This window comes from Doryrhamphus excisus, chromosome 4, assembly GCF_030265055.1.
Source record: "Doryrhamphus excisus isolate RoL2022-K1 chromosome 4, RoL_Dexc_1.0, whole genome shotgun sequence".
NCBI lineage: Eukaryota > Metazoa > Chordata > Actinopteri > Syngnathiformes > Syngnathidae > Doryrhamphus > Doryrhamphus excisus.
Genome location: NC_080469.1, coordinates 4,156,298 through 4,179,506, shown reverse-complemented (window position 1 = coordinate 4,179,506; position 23,209 = coordinate 4,156,298). Strand labels below are relative to the sequence as shown.

Here is a 23,209-nt window from a genome sequence, read left to right as displayed (position 1 = left end):
ATTTAAGTTTAAAGGAAATAACTTGAAGACTACCATTTAGGTCGCTAGCGAGTTAGCATCTCAAGACCCTGCAGTTGCGCAATATGTGACTATAGTCGTGTTTTGTCATGTCTACAGGGCTCTAATAATGCTTTGTTAATTTTAATCAGAAAAATAATTTGTCTACCCACCAACTATATGTGGTTTCTTAGGTTTTTATTATTTGCCGTTTTATTATTATTATTTATTTATTACTGATTGATTGATTTTCTTTATTCTTGATTTGTTTATTTATTTTTCATCTTATTTTGTGCAGAAAAATAAAAAGTAAGATATTTGAGAACAGTGGAATGTTTTATCAGAGCTTTTATTGTAGAAAATCAGAACCAAAGCAAAGTTTATTCATTTTTCTGTTTTTAATAAATGCTTTTTTTTTTTGGAAAACCTGATGCGGCCCAGTCTCGCCCAGACCCTAGCTCCAGTGGCCCCCAACTAAATTGAGTTTGAGACCCCTGATTTAGATTGTTATTACAACTTTGTACAGTAGATGGCATCGTAACTCTTCCAGAGTATAAGAGGATGTAGAAGGCCAACGTTCACCGGAAACAGGCTTGACTTACTACTGGCAATGCAAACAAGGCTCCTGCTCCGGTTGTACGGGGACCAAATGGCACCAAGTAGCATGCCACCAATCCTGTACCGTCCAGTATACTTGCAGGTCCAGTGTTCCTCGACCTGGATTAAAGCCACATTTGGGTCTTCCCAGGTCTATCCGGCATCCTCCTCTACCATCTAATCCAACTCAGGTGGTGATCTCTTCACCTAAGTTCTCAGAACAAGCGGGCACAAGTCTGATGATACGACTGCAAAGTCGGTCATAGACCTGCGGCCTCGGGTGTCCTGGTGCCAAGTACAGTTGCGGACATCCTTATTTTCGAACATGGTGTAGACTATTTGTCAGAGTCTAATTGTTCGGGCTCCTTCCCCACCACAGAAGTGACATTCCATGTCCCAAGAACTAGAATTGGCCACCGAAGACCAGGTCGCGCAGGTGTCTGCCCCGGACCACCTCCCAAAACACATTGAACTGGACCCTTTCTTGCTCCTGCAGGTGGCGTAGCTTTAATGGGGCAATTCCTTGTGGCTTCTTCGGACTAGGTGATGCCTCGGTATTCCACGTCTGGGCGATGTCCTTCCACTTATGTTTTTTTCATTGGGTCTTCTGAATCTGGTCTTGCCCTTTATTTTGGACCTGTTTGCTTTGGGAGACCCTGTCAGGGCCGTATCACCCCGAACAACATAGCTCCACCATGATAGTGATGATTCAAGGTGGTCTTTACGGAGGTCATTAATATTGATCAGTATGGTCCCAGTATTGACCCCTGTGGTACTCCACACTTTATATTTAAACTTGCAGGTGTGTTTTCTCCTAACTTCACATACTGCTTCCTTTTTGCTTGGTAGTTTTTGACCCAATTCAGAGCTAACCCGCTGAATCCATACCTTTCTAATTTTGTAATTAGGATGTCGTGATGAATTGTATCAAAAGCTTTTGTCATATGCATAAATACTGCAGTTGCCCAACTTTGTGTTCTCTTTTTCTGTTATTTCTGTGCACTATATAATATGACTGCTATAGACACATTTGGTCCTAATTGTAATGATATCTTTGTATTTGTATTTTACAGGCTTGTGGTGGGAGCTAGCTGTATCCTTTTGCCAACTACTGTAGCAAATAAATAAATAAATAAATAATCACTGGTCGTCAGTTGAGAAGTTATCCAGTTGTAAAATTAACTTAAATGTACCTCTTGACATGAGTGCAGTGTAGCATGGATGCCTTGCAGTGTTTGTTTTCAGGTCAGTGAGCCATACTGAAGAACCTTTTAGTGTTGTTTTCAGTGTAAAACACATATGCTTCCCATATGCCAAACTATAGCAAAGTGACATTTTTCCAAATACAGTGAACCACTAACTGGTATTTAGCTCGCTACTGTCTGACTGTGTTTTTTTGGTGTGGCTGGTATTTAATATGCAACACTGCAAGTTTGTAACATTTTGTTGCACTTTGATGCATGAAAAACATTGCAATCCCTAAACTGATGGCACTCAGATGTGGCTCTAGAGTGTGCAGGCTTCCTCACAGGCATTGGCTTGGACACCACCGTAATGGTCCGCAGCATCGCCCTACGGGGTTTTGATCAGGTATTACTTCCTGTACCATGAACAACATATTTTTAATGTCATGATAATAATTGTATTTTTCTGGTTTTAACAGCAAATGGCACAATTAGTCACAGACTACATGGAGTCTTATGGAACCAAGTTTGCATGGAAGTGCGTCCCGAAGCGTGTTGAAAAACTCCCATCGGGAGCCTTACAAGTAATCTGGATTGATATGATGACAGGCAACGAACACAAGGACACCTATGACACTGTCTTGTGGGCAGTCGGTGAGTGTGTATATTTTGTGCGAGTGTACTTGCGTCTATGTGGACGTCATCAAAATCGTATCGATTGAAGCCAGGGATGAAACCAGGACCATTTGAGTTGAAAATGGTTTTTTCCGCTGATCCTCAATTATTTCATGTCATTGCCCCCACCCCCCCACCTCCCAACACACATGCATATTCAACAGTCACATTGCATGTTGAGTACTATAGATTTGTATATGTTGGAGATCTGCACTAAGTTGAAAGCTTCTTCACAGTTTCCCGCGCCCCCAGAGGTCCCACCCCACTTTTTATTTTTATTTTATTCTCATAATCATGACTTTATTCCATTAATATTTTGACATTCTTGTAACATCCCCCAAAAACTTTGTATGTTTTTTCTCATGATAGAATGATTTTTAAACTATAGCATCTTTTTTCATCAATACTTAAAGATGAACTGCACTTTTTGAATTTAATTTTGTCCATCAATCACATCCCTTATGTGAAACATACATTTTTTGTCACTTTTCTGTGCATTGTAGCACAACAAAATGAGTTAATATGAGCTAATTAACAATGAACGTCATAGGAAATACGTATTGTGACGCTAAAGCCCTCACACACAAAAAATACATGTTAAATTTACATAACAGACTTATATTAACAACGCTACAGCGATATAGTCATTGTAGAATCTAAGAAGAATAATTCATTTTTGCTAATAATTAATTTTTTTGAATTTAGCTTTTCAGCTCCTTGTCATTAGAGAACTGCATGTTGCACAAAAGTACTACAATAGTGAAGATTAGATGTATTTAGAGGTCAAATTAAGTTCTCCTGTAAAGGTTATAGTGCATTTCTCCATCATCCTGAAATTTCACCCAACAGCTATATATCAACTAACTTTTTATAGTGTAATGTCATAGGCCACAGTGATTTCCTGTGAAAGTAGCATGTGCACCCATGCACCCAAAAGGATGACTGGTTAACCTGCTCTCCCCTTGTTGCCATCATCTATTTCATTGTCATTTTCAATAAGAGTGCATTATCAGCAGATAGTATAGGAAATCAAGGTTAAAAACAAAGTAATAAAGACTGAGTGATGGGGATGGCCAAGGGAAATGTTAATCACCTAGCAATGGCTTACTGTCTTTGTGGGTGGAGAGGAGCAGGATGCACCCAAACACAGGTCACTATATTCCCCTCTTTGTTCTCCCTCGGTCGGTCTTCCTGCTCATGCCAACTCTGCGGAAACCAATCTACATTTGTCACTAGCATCCCTGCCTGCCGCTTTCTCTGTGCCAGTTTTGTTATCATCCACTTCTACCCTTTTTTAAAAAAAATATACTGTTCAACATCCCCCACTATGCCCCACATCAGGGCATAGTTTTGAATTAATTACATAGTAAAAGCATGTAAAGTTTCCATAGCTTATCCAGTTATGAGTACTGTATATGTGTGTGTGTGTATAGTGAGAGAGGGCTGGTGCGCTATGCGTGTGACAGTAACAAGGATGTACGTGACCCTGCAGCTGAAATGACGTTTGCCATTTCCTCCTGTGTCTCAATTCCCACATCGTCACAGTGTGAGGCTGTTGGTGCGAATATTGCGAGTATTGTCATGAAACGCCTTGATCATTATGTTTCCTTTCTGCTTTTGACTTTGAGTTTTAAACGCAGCAAATGGCGGTGGTACCTCGGTCTTAATTATTAATTTGTTGCAAAAGGAAAATCAAAACCCTAGCAGTTTTCTCATAGTAGATAATGTCAATTCAAAATTAATGGGTTCAGTTAAATTCAATAGAAATCCAAATACAAGGAGATAATCTAAATTATTCAAAATTAATTCATTTTTATTCATTTTATACCGCTTATCCTCACTAGGAGTGCTGGAGCCTATCCCAGCTGTCTTCCGGTGAGAGGCGGGGTACACCCTGGACTCGTGGCCAGCCAATCACAGGGCACATATAGACAAACAACCATTCACACTCACATTCATACCTATGGACAATTTGGAGTCGCCAATTAACCTAGCATGTTTTTGGAATGCGGAGAAAACCCACGCATGCACGAGGAGAACATGCAAACTCCACACAGAGATGGCCGAGGGTGGAATTGAACCCTGGTCTCCTAGCTGTGAGGTCTGCGCGCTAACCACTAGACCGCCGTGCCGCCCATAACCAAAACATATTAGTGAGAAAACAGTTGGAACTTGGCTTTGGCTCTTTGATCCCTGCATGCAGGAGTTGTGAGTACAAGGCCACTTCCCTTTACTGTGACCTTACACTCGAGGCCAGGCAGCCTCTGGGCCTCTGTGGAGTTATTAAAGACCTTGTCCAGGTGTGACCGTAGCACCACCAGGAAACAGAACATTTCCACTTCCTGTGGACAGGCAGACAGTGGATATGACTTTTCCGCCTCAATGCACACTACAGTATACTTATAGTATACTATATTATATTATATTATATTATATTATATTATATTATATTATATTATATTATATTATATTATATTATATTATATTATATTATATTATATTATATTATATATTTAAAATAAAGAAAATCATCAGTTCAAAGTTTTTATTTCTAAAATTAAGTAATGATGCAATTTTTTCCTATAAAGTTGGAGGCACAAACCAGAAGTCTTTATATGCACTTACTAGTGGGTGAAATAACACTTTATTATCAACTCTTATACCGTTTATCAACTCCTAAACGTATAGTGGCACAAACCGGAGTATTTCTATGCACTGAGCAGTTTTCACCAACCACAGCAGAGTGGGCGTGCCTCGAGCCCGGCCGTGGTTGAAATGCATTGAAACAGACCGTTTTAGCAGGAACCACGAAATCCAAAGAAATACAGCTGAATAGGTGCAGATTCTGGAAAAACTAGAACGCTTTCTAGTAGTAGTTATTGTGTGTAGCTGCTCTATAGGAGTACACAACTCAATACAAAAATGATCATAATAGGTCCACCTTAAAAACTGCATTTTGTGTTCAGTTCTATTATCTTTGACTAATATAAAAAAAAAATATGTAAGTGTGACAAACATGGGATTCAAACACATTTTCACACCACTGTAAAAGTGATTCTGTATGGTCGTTTTTAAGGTGTATGCGCTCTGTGATTGCCTGCCAATCAACTTGGATAGACAGCAAGCGGTATACTTACATCTTAATAAATTTTACATGCTACACATTAATTTAAGTTCTTATTGATATACATCGTAAATCTTTTTTTGGCACTTTGTGTTGTCTGTTCCCCCAAGAAAAACAGCTTCCCATTTGTCTTTGTTCATTTAATTGATCAGATAAGTGCTCGGTTTTGATTTTCCTGATGATTTGCTTTGGCTAATTAGCCTAGCCGTCTGGAAGCTTCCTTGCAAATGTCACAACATGCATTGTTCACTTGTGTTGTCAGTGTGTGTGTGTGCTTTTGTCTGCATGTACGTGCACTCTAACCAAGTCATTGTTGTGTCCTCGACGCACAATGTGGTCACTTCTGAGTGGTGCTGCAGACAGGAAGGCCCACTGTGTAGGGTGGAATGAAAAAAGATGGTATCATTATTTTTGCTGCCTTTTTAATATAGTATAATCCTGTGACAGAGTAAAAAAACAAGTTCATGAAATAGTACTGAATTGGTGCCGTTTGCTTTGTAAGTCTTCCTTAAAATACATTAAACTTAAGATAGATAGATAGATAGATAGATAGATAGATAGATAGATAGATAGATAGATAGATAGATAGATAGATAGATAGATAGATAGATAGATAGATAGATAGATAGATAGATAGATAGATAGATAGATAGATAGATAGATAGATAGATAGATAGATAGATAGATAGATAGATAGATAGATAGATAGATTGTCATTGCACAATAACACAGCAGTGAAATTGCCAATGAAATGCCGTTGCCTGGCTCCCGTAAAATAAATAATAATAATAAAAATAATAATAATGTGGTGAATAAATAGATAAAAAAATAAACCTCTTCATGTAGGTGCCAAGTTAATTGTGAAGGGTTTTCATGTTAAAGGTTAAATAACTGTTAATAGTTATCCTCCCTATCCGTGTGGAAGTGGTACGTTTTTGGCTATATTTTGGCTATAAGTTTAAAGGAAATAACTTGAAGGCTACCATTTAGGTCGCTAGCTCTCTCGTTTGCGAGTTAGCATGTGTCTCAAGACCCTGCAGTTGCGCAATATGTGACTATAGTCGTGTTTTGTCATGTCTACAGGGCTCTAATAATGCTTTGTTAATTTTAATCTGAAAAAAATAATTTGGTGAATAAATAGGTAAAAAAAATAAACCTCTTCAGTTCATTCATGTGCAATTTGGTCCTGTTTTCTTTTAAATGCGATGTGAGTGCAAGTTAATTGTGTTAATGTAAGTTAATTGTGAAGGGTTTTATTACATTTCATATTCATATGAAATTGTCTGTTTGATTCAGTTTAAAGCAAAATAAATTTCAGAGCTTTGCTGTGAAAAAAAAAATGCTTAAACACACCATATTCAATTTGTATTGAAGAACCTTGCTATAAAACCAAACGTAAAACAAAGTTTATGATCTATTTATCATTACATCTATTTCACACTGTCTAATGAGTCGGGAAAATATTTGGAAGTTGCATATTTGGGAAAGCGTCTTACTGCCAAACTCCCCTTCTTTCCCTTCTCTTCTTTCCCTTTCCACCACCCATGTTGTGGAGTAGACAGATCCCTGTTGTCTCCCAGTCTGGGGTAGAACGTTGTTCTTTGGCTCCAGCCAGGAAAAAGGGTCTCAGGGGTTTGTTGTTTTTTTCTTTCTGATAGCATCTACATGTGTACCTCAGAGCCGGGTGTTTATTATGCTGCCTCGAATGCTTATGGGAGGGGTGGGGGGGGGGTAGAGGTATGTGGTCAGTTCTGCATCACCACAGACATTCCGTGTCGACAATTTTCAGTCAACTGTCCCCCGAGAAAGTGTCACAAATGACATCATGGTATCCTGCTTTCAGTTGAGGATTGGGCGTCTTTAATTGTCCGGTTGTGTTCATGGAAGTTGACATTATAATGATGATAGCATCAGATAATAATTTATTTTATGAACTAATCAGAAGTCATTTCGGTAGCAAATGCTAATGATTATAAAACAAAGAACATGTTTTTATTACTTTATTTTAATTTTTTGATGACTTTGGTCAGTGTAGTGGTTTCACTCAGGAAGACACTTCTACAAACTGAATGAATAATAATCATGCATCCTGCAAGTATTGCATATTATGCAATTTTCTCCCTCTGTTTTTGAACTGCAGGTCGAGCTCCAGAAACTAAAGCGTTGGGTCTCAACAAGCTCGGAGTACAACTCGACAAGAAGACAGGGAAAATAATTGTGGGGGTTGATGAGTCTACCACTGTGCCAAACATCTACGCTTTTGGTGACATCGGCCAGGTAGGAATTACAGCAACAACACGAGAAAACACAGATCTTATTTTTATGATATGATGTTCTATTCATTTACTTTTAATCCATCAGTTAGACAGTTTTCCAAGTACATCCCAATAAATGAGAATATTGTGCAAAATCCAGACTAAAAGACCAATTCCAGTTTTTGCAGTTCAGTTGCTGATTAAAGTGTGAACCAATAGCTTACAAGCTTTTTTTGACAGTTTTTTTTATTTATTTATGAATAACTGAATTTGGTTTTAATAGCTTTTTACTATTTTATTATCTAGTTTTACTTTTTGAATTGACCTACTGAAATAAGTGTACTTTTCAAAAAGACTTTGAGTAATTGAGACGCACCTGTATCAGATAATTTAGTTTTGACCAACTGTCATTTTTAAGAAAATGTGTATCTGGATACGTTATTATAATATTCCGAGATATAATAATACGTTGTATCAGATAATTTAGTTTTGACCATCTGTCATTTTTAAGAAAATGTGTATCTGGATACGTTACTATAATATTCTGAGATATAATAATACATTGTATCAGATAATTTAGTTTTGACCATCTGTCATATTTAAGAATATGTGTATCTGGATACGTTACTATAATATTCTGAGATATAATAATACGTTTTAATGTGAAGGTAACCGATTTATTGATACCCAACTGCTATGCATACAACTGACAAAGATTGAATTCTACAAATTATTATATATTATTAATAATATGGTCTGATACATGTGTAATTGTTTTAGTTATAAATAAATGACATTTTGGAACACAAACTATTTTTTGGTCTATAGAGTAGTATTGGAGGCATAACGGCTTAAGAAATAGAAGTAGCTGTTTGCAATAGTTGCAAAACCTGACAAATATACTCGAAAATCTCACTCTGTTTTAGACTAAATTTACTTTAAAGGCAAATATTCGCTTTGTTTATATTTTAAATGTATAGCTAGATACTTTTCATCTCCAAGAGAAATGTACATTTCAAGCGGCTCTCCAAAAATCTTAATAAAGTCATAATAAACAATCAAAGTAAGATAAGAAAGGAAAAATAAAAAATAATAATACTAATAATTATACATATAAGGTAATTAGTCCAGTCCTGTGTGTGTTTTTATCATCCTCTCTGTGTTGTGCTGCAAAGCCTCATGGCATGGTGGAGAAATGATCTTCTCAGGATTTTAGTTGGGCAAAAGCTCCGTTAGAGTACCCAGTGTGTGAGGAAAAGTCAGAAAAATAGAAAACGGGAAAAGGCATTAATAGTCAAATGATGATGCTGTGCCCTGGATGTAACAGGAAGTGTTTAAACTGAGAAAAATCTTTTCCAGACATCAAGGTGCTTTTTATTACTTAATAAAGTAATTATCAATCCCAATATGAAGTTTAATGGGACATGATTGTCACATTAAGTGTATAAATGTGTGTGTGTTCTATTAAACCTATCATTTCTCAGAGTGGGCCTCTGTGAGAACACTTATAGTGTCACGGCACTATATTCAAGCTGAACCATGTAAATACCTATTAGCTCCAGCGGCTATAATGTCGGTGTGGCTTTTTTAACACAAACAGCTGTGTGCTTCCTTCCTGTCTCACAGAACTCATGATGACACATGCACACACACACTCAAAAGTCTCCCTTGACTGACAGCTTGCTTTGATGCGTTGTGCTTTACCGCAGTCTGTCTGTCATCTTGTCACAGCAGCAGCAGCAGGATAGCTTTTTCTGTTTTTTTTTTTTGTTTTTGTTTTTTTTGAAGCGGAATGTTTGATACCTTGCTCAAGTTGTACCGATGCATTTTTTTTTTTTTTTTTCCGACTGTCAAATGAAGTGCCAAGAAATGCATTAAAATGACGCAAGCTATTTGGTGTGTAAACATTTACTGGCACATTTAGCGAGTACGCATACACATACATGGTGCGCTCAGTTGCAGAGTTGTTTTGGGCAACAGGATGTGAAGTGGAAATTTAACAGGTTCTAGTCATGCCTTTTAAAATTGCCCCGCAGCCCTACTATTTCCTGCACTACTCCAGCATGCCTGTGTTGTGTGCATCGCTGTCTGTATTTTTATTTGCTCTGGCTCACATCCAGAACAATACACCATAAACCTTGAAGAGATTTGTATGTGTCTGTGTTAGACAGTTAAAATGTACAGTTTACAATGGGAACCATACATGTATGTTGTAATAAGACAAGGTGTCTGCTGTTTTAGGGTCGTCCTGAATTGACCCCAACGGCCATCAAAGCTGGAAAACTCCTCGCTCGTAGACTTGCTGGCCGGAGCACAGCGCTCATGAACTATGATAATGTGAGACATAAAAAATACAATACACTAACGATACTCAGCTAATCAGCAGTATCCTTTACAATCTGTTAATGCTCTGATTGACACTGTATAGATGTGTTAATTAATTTGCAAATATACTACATCATTACATGCTGTCTGTGTTTGTTTGTGCGTTTATGTGAGACTGTATATATTTCAGGTACCGACAACAGTGTTCACCCCTCTGGAGTATGGCTGTGTGGGCCTATCAGAGGAGGAGGCTGAAAGTAGGCATGGCAAAGATAATATAGAGGTAAGCAATCACTCTTATTTCTCTTTTTATTATTAAAAGAGAAAGTTTTCAGTGGCGGCACGGCGGTCGAGTGGTTAGCGCGCAGACCTCACAGCTAGGAGACCAGGGTTCAATTCCACCCTTCACCCTCGGCCATCTCTGTGCATGCGTGGGTTTTCTCCGGGTACTCCGGTTTCCTCCCACGTTCCAAAAACATGCTAGGTTAATTGGTGACTCCAAATTGTCCATAGGTATGAATGTGAGTGTGAATGGTTGTTTGTCTATATGTGCCCTGTGATTGGCTGGCGACCAGTCCAGGGTGTACCCCGCCTCTCTCCCGAAGACAGCTGGGATAGGCTCCAGCACCCCCGCGACCGGCAGAAAATGAATGAATGAGTTTTCAGTCATTAAAACAGTGGATCCCTGCGTATTTATGAATCACACAAATATCCAGTTTTTTTTTTTTTTTAATGTTGTATTTAGTGTCTGGAATAAGCCACCTATTTGTTTTTTTATCTCCAAACAGTGTTTTTTTTTTGTTGCAGAAAACCTGTCATTAATAATTAAACAATGTTAAATACAGTAATCTATATGTGCTCTGTGATTGGCTGATGACCAGTCCAGGGTGTACCCCACCTCTCGCCCAAAGACAGCTGGGATAGGCTCCAGCACCCCCGCGACCGGCAGAAAATGAATGAATGAGTTTTCAGTCATTAAAACAGTGGATCCCTGCGTATTTATGAATCACACAAATATCCACTTTTTTTTTTAAATGTTGTATTTAGTGTCTGGAATAAGCCACCTATTTGTTTTTTTATCTCCAAACAGTGTTTTTTTTTTTGCAGAAAACCTGTCATTAATAATTAAACAATGTTAAATACAGTAATCTATATGTGCTCTGTGATTGGCTGATGACCAGTCCAGGGTGTACCCCGCCTCTCGCCCAAAGACAGCTGGGATAGGCTCCAGCACCCCCTGCGACCCTCGTGAGGAAAAAGCAGTAGAAAATGAATGAATGAATGAATGTTATATACAGTAATCTATATGTGCCCTGTGATTGGCTCATGACCAGTCCAGGGATAGACAGCTGGGATAGGCTCCAGCATACCCCTCGACCCTTGTGAGGATAAGCCGCATTGAAAATGGATGGATATACAATAACTTGTGTCCGTGAGCAAGTGTGCCAGATGCTAGCCAACACCTGCACAAAAGTGAATAAATGCTTTAGCCAGTAAGGTGGGGCTTTTGGTTGTGACTGACAGGCGAGCAGGAGGCCTGATTGAGGTGTGTGTGTGAGGTGATGACAGGTACGCTTAGATCTTAGGAGGATCTGCTGCACCGCCCCGACCCCCACCCCTCCACAGCTGCATGCTCCTCCAGACCTGTGTTAGCATGCTCGCGTCTTCAATTAAATACATTAAACACACATCTTCAGCCTGGAGTTTTAAATCTGACAACTTAACGAACAAGTGGGATTTGTTTTCCGGCGTTACATGTTTTCTTTTCACTTGGCTACCATTACATTTGCCATTTATACATTTTTATTTTATTTTTTGTGCTGTCTCCAAATTGTCCATAGGTATAAATGTGAGTGTGAATGGTTGTTTGTCTATATGTGCCCTGTGATTGGCTGGCCACCAGTCTAGGGCGTACCCCGCCTCTCGCCTGAAGACAGCTGGGATAGGCTCCAGCATGTCCACGACCCTTGTGAGGATAAGCGGTACAGAAAATGGATGGATGGATGTCACAATGGAAACACATTATTCAAAAAAAATAAAGGGAACACTATAGTAACACATCCTAGATGTGAATGAATACTATATATACTTATATACACAATATTTTGTTTTTTACAGACCAGGAGTAGGAAACATATGGCTCAGGAGCCAGATGTGGCTCTTTTGATGACTGCATCAGGCTTGCTGATATTCCTCAACAATAAAATGCATTTATTTACATTTTTTCCATTGACATTTTAAAGTAAAGTATTCCAGAAATGACAGTGTTAAAATATTATATTTTTTAAATTATCAATTTTAATCCATCTATCCATTCTACCGCAATGTAGTTGCTGTCCTTACAATATATTCAGACACCAATACTTGATTATTACTGAATAATGTGGTGGCCTTCCCGGGGCTGTTGAGAAGTCAAGAAGTATGGTAAACCTCCCTACTTTGATCAAATAGCCAGCTAGCTAATTCTGCAGAGCAAATACTTTTGACGAAGAAGGTGGCAAAAAGAAGCACGGAGGTCAAATGTTTCCTGTAGTTGGCCACCAGTTGTGCACATCTCAGAAGAGGTTTGGGTACAATCTACTCTCCAAATTCTGACGTTCTTGAGGCAACCTAGCCAATCATTTGTTGTCTTGGCTTTATGTTTTGGTTTATTGCCATCTGACCCGCCTCCCCTGTCTGCTGGTCACTGATTGTATTTCCGAAAGACCCATCCACAACCTATTTTCATTGTTCTAGCTGGAGCCAGGAGGTTCTTGTTCAAGATTATGGAGAATGTTCTCCAGTTGACCTCAGTGCACTTTAGTCTTCCTGTATCTTTGGCAGAGAAACAGCCCTAAACGTGGATGGTTTCACCTCCATGTTTAATGTAAGGGATGGTTATTGCGGTCTTATTCATAATTTCTCTGCCTCCAAACACAGCAAGAGCTCAATTTTGGTCTCATCTGACCACATCACATTCTCCCAAGCCTTCTCTGAATCATTCAAGTGTTCACTGGCAAACTTCAGACAGGCCTGTACATGTTCCTTCTTGAACAGAGAGACCTTTACGGATACTGCAGAATCTCAAATCATTCCAACCAAGCAATCTTCTCTCACCAAATTGTGAGCTGGTACTTTTCTCGGAATTATCCTTATGCCTGAGATCTTCCGTAGAGCTTTAGAGAGAGGGTGAATGACTGTTATCGTGCATTCCTTCCATTTTGAATTAATCCTGCTAACTGTGGTTTCCTTCCCACCAAGCCTTTTGCTGAAGGGACAGGAATCATTTGTGTGCTTTATGCTTTATGCTCATAACCAGTCTGTGTGGGTCACAATCATTACTGGTTGGTAGGGGGTCAAATAGTTACTTCACTCAATAAAATACATATTAATGTATACTGTATACATAAAAAATAGTGCATTAACCATTTTATATTTAATTAATTACTACAACAGCAGTCACCAAAACCGTATGTGTATCTCCAATTCACTAAAATGTCCAGTCAGCTCGTCCTCATTGTCACTAGAAAACCGCAAGGTGCATTCACAGACACTCTGAACATCACAACTTCTTTATTATGCTTATGTGTGGTCTAAATAGAAAAACAAATAAAACAATATTCATTTTCTACCACTTATCCTCACGAGGGTCGCGGGCATGCTGGAGCCTATCCCAGCTGTTTTCGGGCGAGAGGCGGGGTACATATAGACAAACAACCAGAGGAATCCAGACTGGGAGAACATGTAAACTCCACACAGAGATACCTGAGTTCGATTCCATCTCTTGTCCATCTCTTGCCCAGGGTGACATCGAACTCGGGTCTCCTAGCTGTATGGCCTGTGCGCTTAAGCACTCGTGCAGCCTAAAAAACAATATGTGGGTATTATTATTATTCACTTTCAAGCATTACTTGCATTCAAAAGGTACCTAATATGCACATTTTTCAGCCCTTTGTGGACTTCTATAGAGTAGCTACACACAATAACTGGCACAGAAAGATTTCGAGGGGCGAGGTAACCCTGGGCTGGTCGCCAGCCAATCACAGGACACATATAGACAAACAACCATTCACACTCACATTCATACCTATGGACAATTTGAAGTCGGTTCCTATCTGTTACCTAACTGTTGTATCTGTTCTTCACACAATTCTTCACTGTAGAATGGAAGCTGCTTCAGTATCAAAAAGGAGTCCATGTTAGATTGTTCAGCGTACCCGACACACAATGTAATATAATGTGACGGCCATTTGCGACTGTTTTTGAGACATAACATGGAATTTCTTCTTTGCAGGTTTTCCATGCTTTCTACAAGCCGCTAGAATTCACTGTTGCAGAGCGTGATGCAAGCCAGTGTTACTTAAAGGTTGGATTCAATTGATTACACTGTATTGAAAACGGTAATAATAAGTTCTGTTCTGTTGGAACTTAATCATAAAATACCACCTAAGTCACTCACACTGTACACAGAACAAATGGAGGACATAAAATACAGTAATAAAATGATTAAATACAATGTATATATATTTTTAAATACAATAATTCAATGAAACTAAATGAAAAAAATAGAGTGCTACCTCTTTAATCACTGCATTTGTTTTGTACACTGGAAGGGCATTGCGAGGGAGCGAGGGACAGGCTTATTGATGAAGGAAGGAGTCTCAGTTATGTTCAGATGTTGCTTTTTTATCATCGTCCATTTCATAGGAGCATGTGAAAGCATCACACGGTCATGGTCACGGTGCTCAAGCAGCATTTTCAGGGCATTTTCTGATGTCTAATTTAAGTTCACTTTCCTTTTGACGCACTAGCAACCAGAAGATTCTGCCTCTCTCTTGGGAGACAATAAAGGGAAATAAGTATATATTAATAACTAAAACTATGAAGAACAAAAGTGACGTTGTCCTCCATCAATGTAAGATTAAGTATTTTACCCACCGACATATTCTTAATACACTTAACTAGTTCCATGTTTGTTTTTGTACAGTGTTAATAATTTATGGAAGTGCGTATGAAACCACGAAACGTCACAACACATAGTGTTTATTTCATTTTATTTGTTTTTTGATTCCATTTGTAACCATAATCAAATCGTATGATTGTATTTATTATTTCTACCAAATCCTAATGCCCTCTTAGGTGATATGTGAGCGGGATGGCGTCCAGAAGATCCTGGGTCTGCACTTCACTGGTTCAAATGCAGGAGAGGTCACCCAGGGGTTTGCTATGGGCTTCCAGTAAGTTGACCGCTATACTGTTTATATCATGTGACATGACGATGAAGATACATGACGATGATAAATAGTATGTCTTTGTGTGTGCTAGGTGTGGGGCTACGTATTCACATCTCTTAGAGACAGTGGGCATCCACCCGACAACTGCTGAGGAGCTAGTCAAGGTCAATATTACAAAGCGTTCCGGATTGGATGCCACTGTGACCGGATGCTGAGGTTAAGTCCCCTCGGTCTTTGAACATGGAGCACACAGGGTAGAAAAAGGTTAGTCTGGTCCAAATAATAACCTAGATTTGATCCGCTCTTTCTTTTTTTCGTATCCTTTTCTTCTCCGTGTGTCCCCTCATCATGCTCTTCCAGTCCGTCAGAGTAAGACCAGGTAGCCAGTTGACTATAAATGGGATATTGTTTGACAAGTTCAGTGTAAAATCTAGATTTTGAGGGCAAAGAATCCTGCATGTCGGTAATGCAAAAATAACGAAAAAAAATTACATTGAGTGAGACTGCAAAATAACTCGCCATGGCGACAAAAAACGTTGAAAGAAAGAATTCACAAATTACAAAGATGGCTTCCCATCCCTTCCTTCTTCTCCACTCATTGCTATTTTTGCCAAAAAAAAGAGTTTTCAATCAAGGTATAAATTCATTTATCCATTTCATTCATCATTGATACAGTGGAACCTTAGTTAGCATCCTCCCCAGTTAGCGTTTTTTTGGTTAACATAAAAAAATGTTTCCATAATTTTGCCTCGTTGTGCTTGCATTCAGTTAGTGTACAATATGGCGCACATCTTGTTGTGTTATTAATACAGTAAACCTCGGATATATCGGACTCGGATATATCGGAAATTCGCTCACAACGGACATATTAAAAAAGAACCAATTTTTCTGTAATGCATTTCCAATAAAAATTTATTGCATATATCGGATTTTTATAACGGATTTCGCCTATTCCGGACAAAATCTCCAGTCCCATTCCAATGCATTTCCATTAAATTTCCCTCTCATATATCGGATGGCCGCATCGTGGCGCTCCGATTCGCCGAATCGTGACAGGCCGCTATACGACGTCATTTGCGGCGTTTGCAGCGTTGCCTGCGCGTCCAGGTACATTGGAAACATAGTCAAGGAAGTGCCTTTTTATAACGGATAAAATCCGATTTACGCATATACCGGATATAAATCCGATATATGCGTAAGATGGGAGAGACGGACATTTTCCGGTATACGCATATAACGGATTTCGCTTATATCGGACAAAACCAGTGGGAACAATTGAATCCGATATATCCGAGGTTCACTGTATATTACGTTTGTCCAACTCTGTTCTTTGCGTGTTTTTATTATAAAACATCCTTCCTTGTAATCATCCTATTAGCTAAACAAAAGAGCAACCAAAACCGCTAGTCAGCTATGAATTGTTTTCTGCATGTAAAATTGAACAGTTTAGCTTTGTTTTTCATACATTTCTGTTTTTGTCACGGATTAATAATGAAAACCAAGGTTCCACTGTATTAGACTTAAAGTGGACAAAATCATGTTTGTGTCCTTTGCAGGCGCACGCTCATAAATCAGGATTAAATCCGGTTCTGAAGGTGTTGATAAAAAAAAAAAGTGCAAATAAACAGAGCAGTTTTTTTCTGAAAATATATTCTATAAATATTGTTGTTTCTGTGGCTGTGCTTCCTGTCCATTAGTCTTGAATGTGACACATACCATAGACCCCTTACGCCTCGCCCTCCATGACACTGATGGATGGCCTCGGGACTGTCGCTGCAGCGAAACCTCCCCATTTCCCATGGACGGACACAAACAGTCGTGCGTAGTTGTCAGTTGGTCCTACAGGAAAGACTTGACCAGGGAGAAGGGTTCTGTATGATTTCAGAAGGTCCAGTATTACTTCTACTTATTGTGACTGGACATGAAGCAATAGAACAGGATGATAAACATCTACAAGCTGATCCACACCCTGCATCACTGCACCAGCAGCTCTGCAGCAGCTGTAGTTCTCAGTCATACCCAAAGGTGGCAGTGTTGTCTGTCGATTCTCATGACAAAGTAAAGGTATGTGTTGGATGAAATCTAACCTACATTCATTTAATTCCCACAATTGATAAGATTTTTGCTGAAGTTGGAGCAAAGACTGGATTTGTGATACGGGTTATCTCTTGTGTGTTTACATGGATGCAAGGTCAGCGCTTAAAGAGTCATGACCATTAAGATAAGCGAAATTGTACATATCAATCAAGCAAAAATAGCAGATAAAAGCATTTACCAGAATCCTTAAATGTTCAACCTGCTGACTGAACTGGACATCCTCAAGCGAGCGTAAGGTTATTAGGCGGACGAGCAGCTGGGCGGGCTTGCTACCCAAATTTGGGGACCTTAATGGAGGCTGATGGGTGCAGTTTATTTTGATGTGATGTCTAATCTGTCCAGTCTGATTAATGAGCTTGATGAGGGGAGTGACAGCGTGCCTGGAGATGGAAAGACGAAAAAAAAGAGAGAGCGGGCTACCAGGTTTATTTGGACCAAGTCCGGGAACGAAAGAGCTGAGTTTCAGCTCGGCTGGTGAGGGATGGGTAAGGGGGGGGTGGGGTTCCTGTGTGCTCTGTTCCAAACCGAAGGTGCTGACTGAAGGACCCTGACCTCTGCTCAGCTGGAACAGCTTGACTCTATCACTCTGAGTACAGAGGGCTCACATGCTCTGGTGCTGCACGGCAGGGGGTGAGTGGGTTTTGGATGGATGTGGATGGCCGGTGGACCAAGGGAGTCGATGTTCCTGCTCTTAACAAGGCACTTCTGAGACCGTGCAAGGCAAAGGAAGGGAAGTCATTCAGTCCATCAGGGTAACTGTAATGTCTGTTTACATTTTACCCTCCACTTCCCCTCTGCTGTTCTTCCTCCCTGTACAGCGAAAAATATTCCTCCTCATGTGCACATCATGAAAAAATAATATCGGAATGATTATTAGACATTGTTGATTAGTCTCTCCCATCTTATAACTTGAGCAGGAAGCCTCCTCTGAGCAACACAGGGGATCAGGGTTCAACTTTCAGGTATAGCCAGCTAATGATGACCTGCACTAAAACCCAAAACTGGGGAGTGCTGGGCTGATGTCCCCTGGCCGCCAACTCTGCAAACTTTCTTATATATAATTTATACTGTATGTAAGTAATAACACTGTGTATGCATAGTGTCCATGTTAAAGTTGTGATGTCCACTGATGGCTGCTGTTCTTCATGAGTACAACACACAACACATATTAGTGTTATTTTATAATACTTAATCTCAGTCTATTTTTGTTGATTTTTGTTTATTTCGAAAGGGAATGCAAATCTAAAAAAAAATACATTGGATCCTCCATATTTTAATTGAAAGATAATACTTAATTTGTGGGGAAAACCCGCCCTTTTGTGGTCATAATCTCAATAATTAGTCAGTGTATTGGTAGAAAACCCTTCTGATTTGGGAAGCTCACACCCAGCATGTCTTGCGGATTATACTTTTTATTTAAAAGTGTGCCTTTGCATGTATATGAATGTAAATGTTTATTTCTATACCAGCATAGTCCGTGTAGTCCAGTTAAAATATGCATCATTTTGGTTGCACCGTAGTGACAGAAGTGTTTGGTTTGATAACCTACATTTGGGTTTGTGGTCCCGGGAAGGTAAACTTCATGATAAGCGGGGAACTGCTATACGGATACATATATCGGGCCCACGACTTGATTATTGTAATTGAGCTTGTAGGAAGAAGACTGTAATTTATGTCTGAAAGGATAAATAGACTAAAAAGTCAAATGTTCAGTACTTATTAAGCATGGAAAGCTGTTCATATTTCTTATGTTGAATCATGGACCAAGAGAAAAGCCAGAGGTTGTGGTCATAGATTTCATCTCCTGCATTAAGAAGTTGTGACAAAAATATTTTTTTGATAGAAAAGGGTCTTTCCAACGTAATATTGTTTGAATCTACATTTAGAATACAAAGCTATGGATCTCAAACTTGTTGCAGGGTCGCCCCAGTTGTAATAAAAATGGGCTGACACGCAGTACTTTTTCATTATTAGAGTTCCTGGAAAGGAATTTGCAATAAATATTCTCCGTCATCATTCCCAGTAAAGCCACAAGTAGACATTCATATACTTTGATACTTCGAATCGCACATATGAAACAACAAGTGCTGTTTGGCTTGTTATTATTTTCCGAAATTTCTCCCCATATTCCACCATCATATGTGCAAAATAAAAACACCGCTGTGCATTAGTACAGGTGATCTTAACTCGCGCTACACGGCTTAGCCTTCACATGAAGCCATGTCAACCAGGGGTGGTCACACTTTGACCCCGACTCGTCTCTGCTGACAGGCTGCTCTGCTATGCAGCCCTGTCACTCAACCCTGTTCACCAACAATAGCAGAAATTCCAGTATGTTTGTTTGGTTAAGGATGGCCCTCTGAAACTCCTAAACCTCCTCGGGATCCACAGCCAGTGTCAGTCCAAAGCCAGACAGCAGGAGTAAAGTTCATCCTAGTCAGCTCCATTTAGCAATTGTAACTCATATGCCCCTTCTACAATGGAGCAAACTAAACTAAATCCACCTTGAAATGCACTTAGTAGAACATGTCAACATGTCAGGCTCTGCTCGGTTCTTCGTTCTGTCCTAATCCAGCCCATTGAATACTGACAGTTATCTGTGAGTCAGACATTCACCGGGTCTTTGTCACCTCAGCTCCTGAGCTGTAGCAGCCTCAGTGAAGAGCAGAACCTTCAGGTGCACGTTCAAAAACACACATGCCGTGTAGTAAGCTCCACGACTAACGCACAATCCTCCGGAGGAGGAGAAAGCGATGCAAACCTTGTGTAAACACAAGAACCGAAGTGACGCAAGGAGTAGAAAAGGCTCAAACTCGGTGGGGATTATACTTGAGAAATGAAAAGGGGATGATTATGAATGCTCTGTTGTGCTGCCAGCCGGTATCTGGCTCAAGGAATGTCAGTCTGAGATGACTTCGGGGCCCGGACAAGGTGTGGTGCTTGAGTCCTAGGTTTTCCAGGCGAATCAGCCCAGTGACCTCTTTAAAAACACAAAGATTTACTAATGGACTCACAATAATAACTGAGTACAGCAAATTTTGTGTTTTGCACATACATTCCACCTCCTGCAGCAATTTGGACACACTTCAATTATGAAGCTGTGTAGAAGGTCTATGGTTTTCTATTGTAAGTGTTTCATAGTCTGCAAAGTGTATGAAAAAGGTTTAGGCACCCCTGATAATTTTCAAGATTTTCCTTTATAAATCACTAGTTGTTGGGATCAGCCGTTCCAGTTAAATACAGTAAACCTCGGATATATCGGATTCAATTGTTCCCACTGGTTTTGTCCGATATAAGCGAAATCCGTTATATGCGTATACCGGAAAATGTCCGTTTTACGCATATATCGGATTTATATCTGGTATATGCGTAAATCGGATTTTATCCGTTATAAAAAGGCACTTCCTTGACTATGTTTCAAATGTACCTGGACGCGCAGGCAACGCTGCAAACGCTGCAAATAATGTCGTATAGCAGCCTGTCACGATTCGGCGAATCGGAGCGCCACGATGCGGCCATCCGATATATATGCGAGGGAAATTTAATGGAAATGCATTGGAACGGGACTGGAGATTTTGTCCGAAATAGGCGAAATCCGTTATAAAAATCCGATATATGCAATGAATTTTTATTGGAAATGCATTACAGAAAAATCGGTTCTTTTTTATCTGTCCGTTGTGAGCGAATTTCCGATATATCTGAGTCCGATATATCCGAGGTTTACTGTATATCATATAGCAGACGAACACTATGATAGATGAAAAGTGGAATGAAGTTTATAGGATTTACATAAAGTGTGTAATAATTATTTAAACACAAGTAGGCAGCCTCACAGCATGATATAACCACCACCAAATGTTACTGTGGGTAGCAAGTGTTTGTCTTGGAATGCTGTGTTCTTCATCCGCCATGCATACCGCCCCTTGTTATGAGCCCAAGGACGGGGACTGCGACTCCCTTTACAGTTAAAATACTCCCCTTCAAAAATATCAAGATTGTCTCGTTTATGTTTGGCTGATCTAAGGACGACATGTTTGGCTGCGCCGCAACTGCCAGAAAGATTCAGTCAACAACTCGCATCCCTTCTTTGACTTTCTTTCAACCACAAACACTACAGGAAGAAGGTCGGATCTTGTCAGTGTAGAGTCCCTTTTGGTAGCCCAGTGGAGGTGAGGGCCTGTGAAATGAGCTTATCTGACCCCTGATAAGAACAGGATACCCTCAGGAATGGTCTAAATTCAATACACATGGCTGCCACTGTGGCATTTATCAGAGGGGATGTTTGAAAAGGAGCTTGGCTGTCGCTTGCTGTGGTTGGGTTCAGCCTATCTTAGATGGGTCAAAGACACCGCAACCCTTTGGTTTGAACATGACTGCCTGCAGCTTACAACAAGAAGAAGTGTGTGCAACAATGTTTTATGTTGCGGTTTGGAGCAATTATAATGCCAACCTCTTCTAACAAATCATTTCCGAAGGGGGTTTTGTCACTCAGGAAGTTGTTTACTTACAAGATTTATTGAGGGGATTTTGTGTTCATTTGCATGCCAAACTATACTCAGTAGGTTGAGCCAAGTTTGATTGCAAAGACGACACAACTTTTACTGCTAAATGAGACATCCGGTACACTGCTTTTTGACACTCCACCTTAGACGCCGAACGTGTGCTGTGCGTAACGGCCCCGCCGTCCATAAAGGACTCCATTTTGGCTAAGCATGAGGCAAAAAATAAGATGTGTCATCTGACAAAGTAACAATTGATAGTATATGGCAAAATAAGGGGCGGCATGGCGGTTAGCGCGACCTCACAGTTAGGAGGACCAGGGTTCGATTCCACCCTCAGCCATCTCTGTGTGGAGTTTGCATGTTCTCCCTGTGCATGCGTGGGTTTTCTCCACATTCCAAAAACATGCTAGGTTAATTGGCGACTCCAAATTGTCCATAGGTATGAATGTGAGTGTGAATGGTTGTTTGTCTATATGTGCCCTGTGATTGGCTGGCGACCAGGCCAGGGTCTACCCCACCTCTCGCCCCAATGCATGTGAGTGTGAATGGTTGTTTGTCTATATGTGCCCTGTGATTGGCTGGCCACCAGTCCAGGGTGTACCCCGCCTCTCGCCTGAAGACAGCTGGGATAGGCTCCAGCACCCCCGTGACCTTCGTGAGGAAAAAGCGGTAGAAAATGAATGAATGAATGAAAAAGAATGTCAATGTAAACTCAGAAAAAAACACGTTATTTAGGTATAAATGCATGCGTGGGTTTTCTCCGGGTACTCCGGTTTCCTCCCACATTCCAAAAACATGCTAGGTTAATTAGCGACTCCATATTGTCCATAGGTATGAATGTGAGTGTGAATGGTTGTTTGTCTATATGTGCCCTGTGATTGGCTGGCGACCAGTCCAGGGTGTACCCCGCCTCTCGCCCGAAGACAGCTGGGATAGGCTCCAGCATACCCGCGAATCTGTTAGACTTTAGTCAGACAAACATGAAGTGTATCATATCTGTTGTTTATAGAATGCATCGACAACTGTGGGTTACTGCGATATGCTATATTAACACATGACATTTCTGCATAAATAAGAACATAAAATGCAATGCTGACATTGCCAAGAAAGCATACAACTTAAAGAAGCAGAGTACCACCTGAAAAATCTGTATTAAGTTAAATGGAGGACCAGAGAAAGCCAACATACTTGTTGTTAAATTGTTAAAACCAGAATCATAAGGAGTTTCTAAGAAGAGTTT

At 40.0% G+C, this 23,209-nt stretch overlaps 1 protein-coding gene across 2 annotated transcripts in view; it reads left to right on the top strand.

Annotated features, from left to right (window-relative positions):
• The window catches only part of txnrd2.2 (thioredoxin reductase 2, tandem duplicate 2), a 29,704-nt gene extending 7,428 nt beyond the window's left edge, over positions 1-22,276 (top strand). For both annotated transcript variants that reach the window (XM_058070308.1, XM_058070307.1), the window contains exons 9-17: positions 1,668-1,687; positions 2,093-2,184; positions 2,258-2,432; positions 7,718-7,854; positions 10,074-10,169; positions 10,348-10,440; positions 14,431-14,502; positions 15,276-15,373; positions 15,462-22,276. In XM_058070308.1, the coding sequence (XP_057926291.1) occupies positions 1,668-1,687; positions 2,093-2,184; positions 2,258-2,432; positions 7,718-7,854; positions 10,074-10,169; positions 10,348-10,440; positions 14,431-14,502; positions 15,276-15,373; positions 15,462-15,585 (907 nt within the window). In that variant the 3' untranslated portion in view covers positions 15,586-22,276. The remainder of the gene's footprint in view (positions 1-1,667; positions 1,688-2,092; positions 2,185-2,257; positions 2,433-7,717; positions 7,855-10,073; positions 10,170-10,347; positions 10,441-14,430; positions 14,503-15,275; positions 15,374-15,461) is intronic.
• Positions 22,277-23,209: the final 933 nt, after the last annotated feature.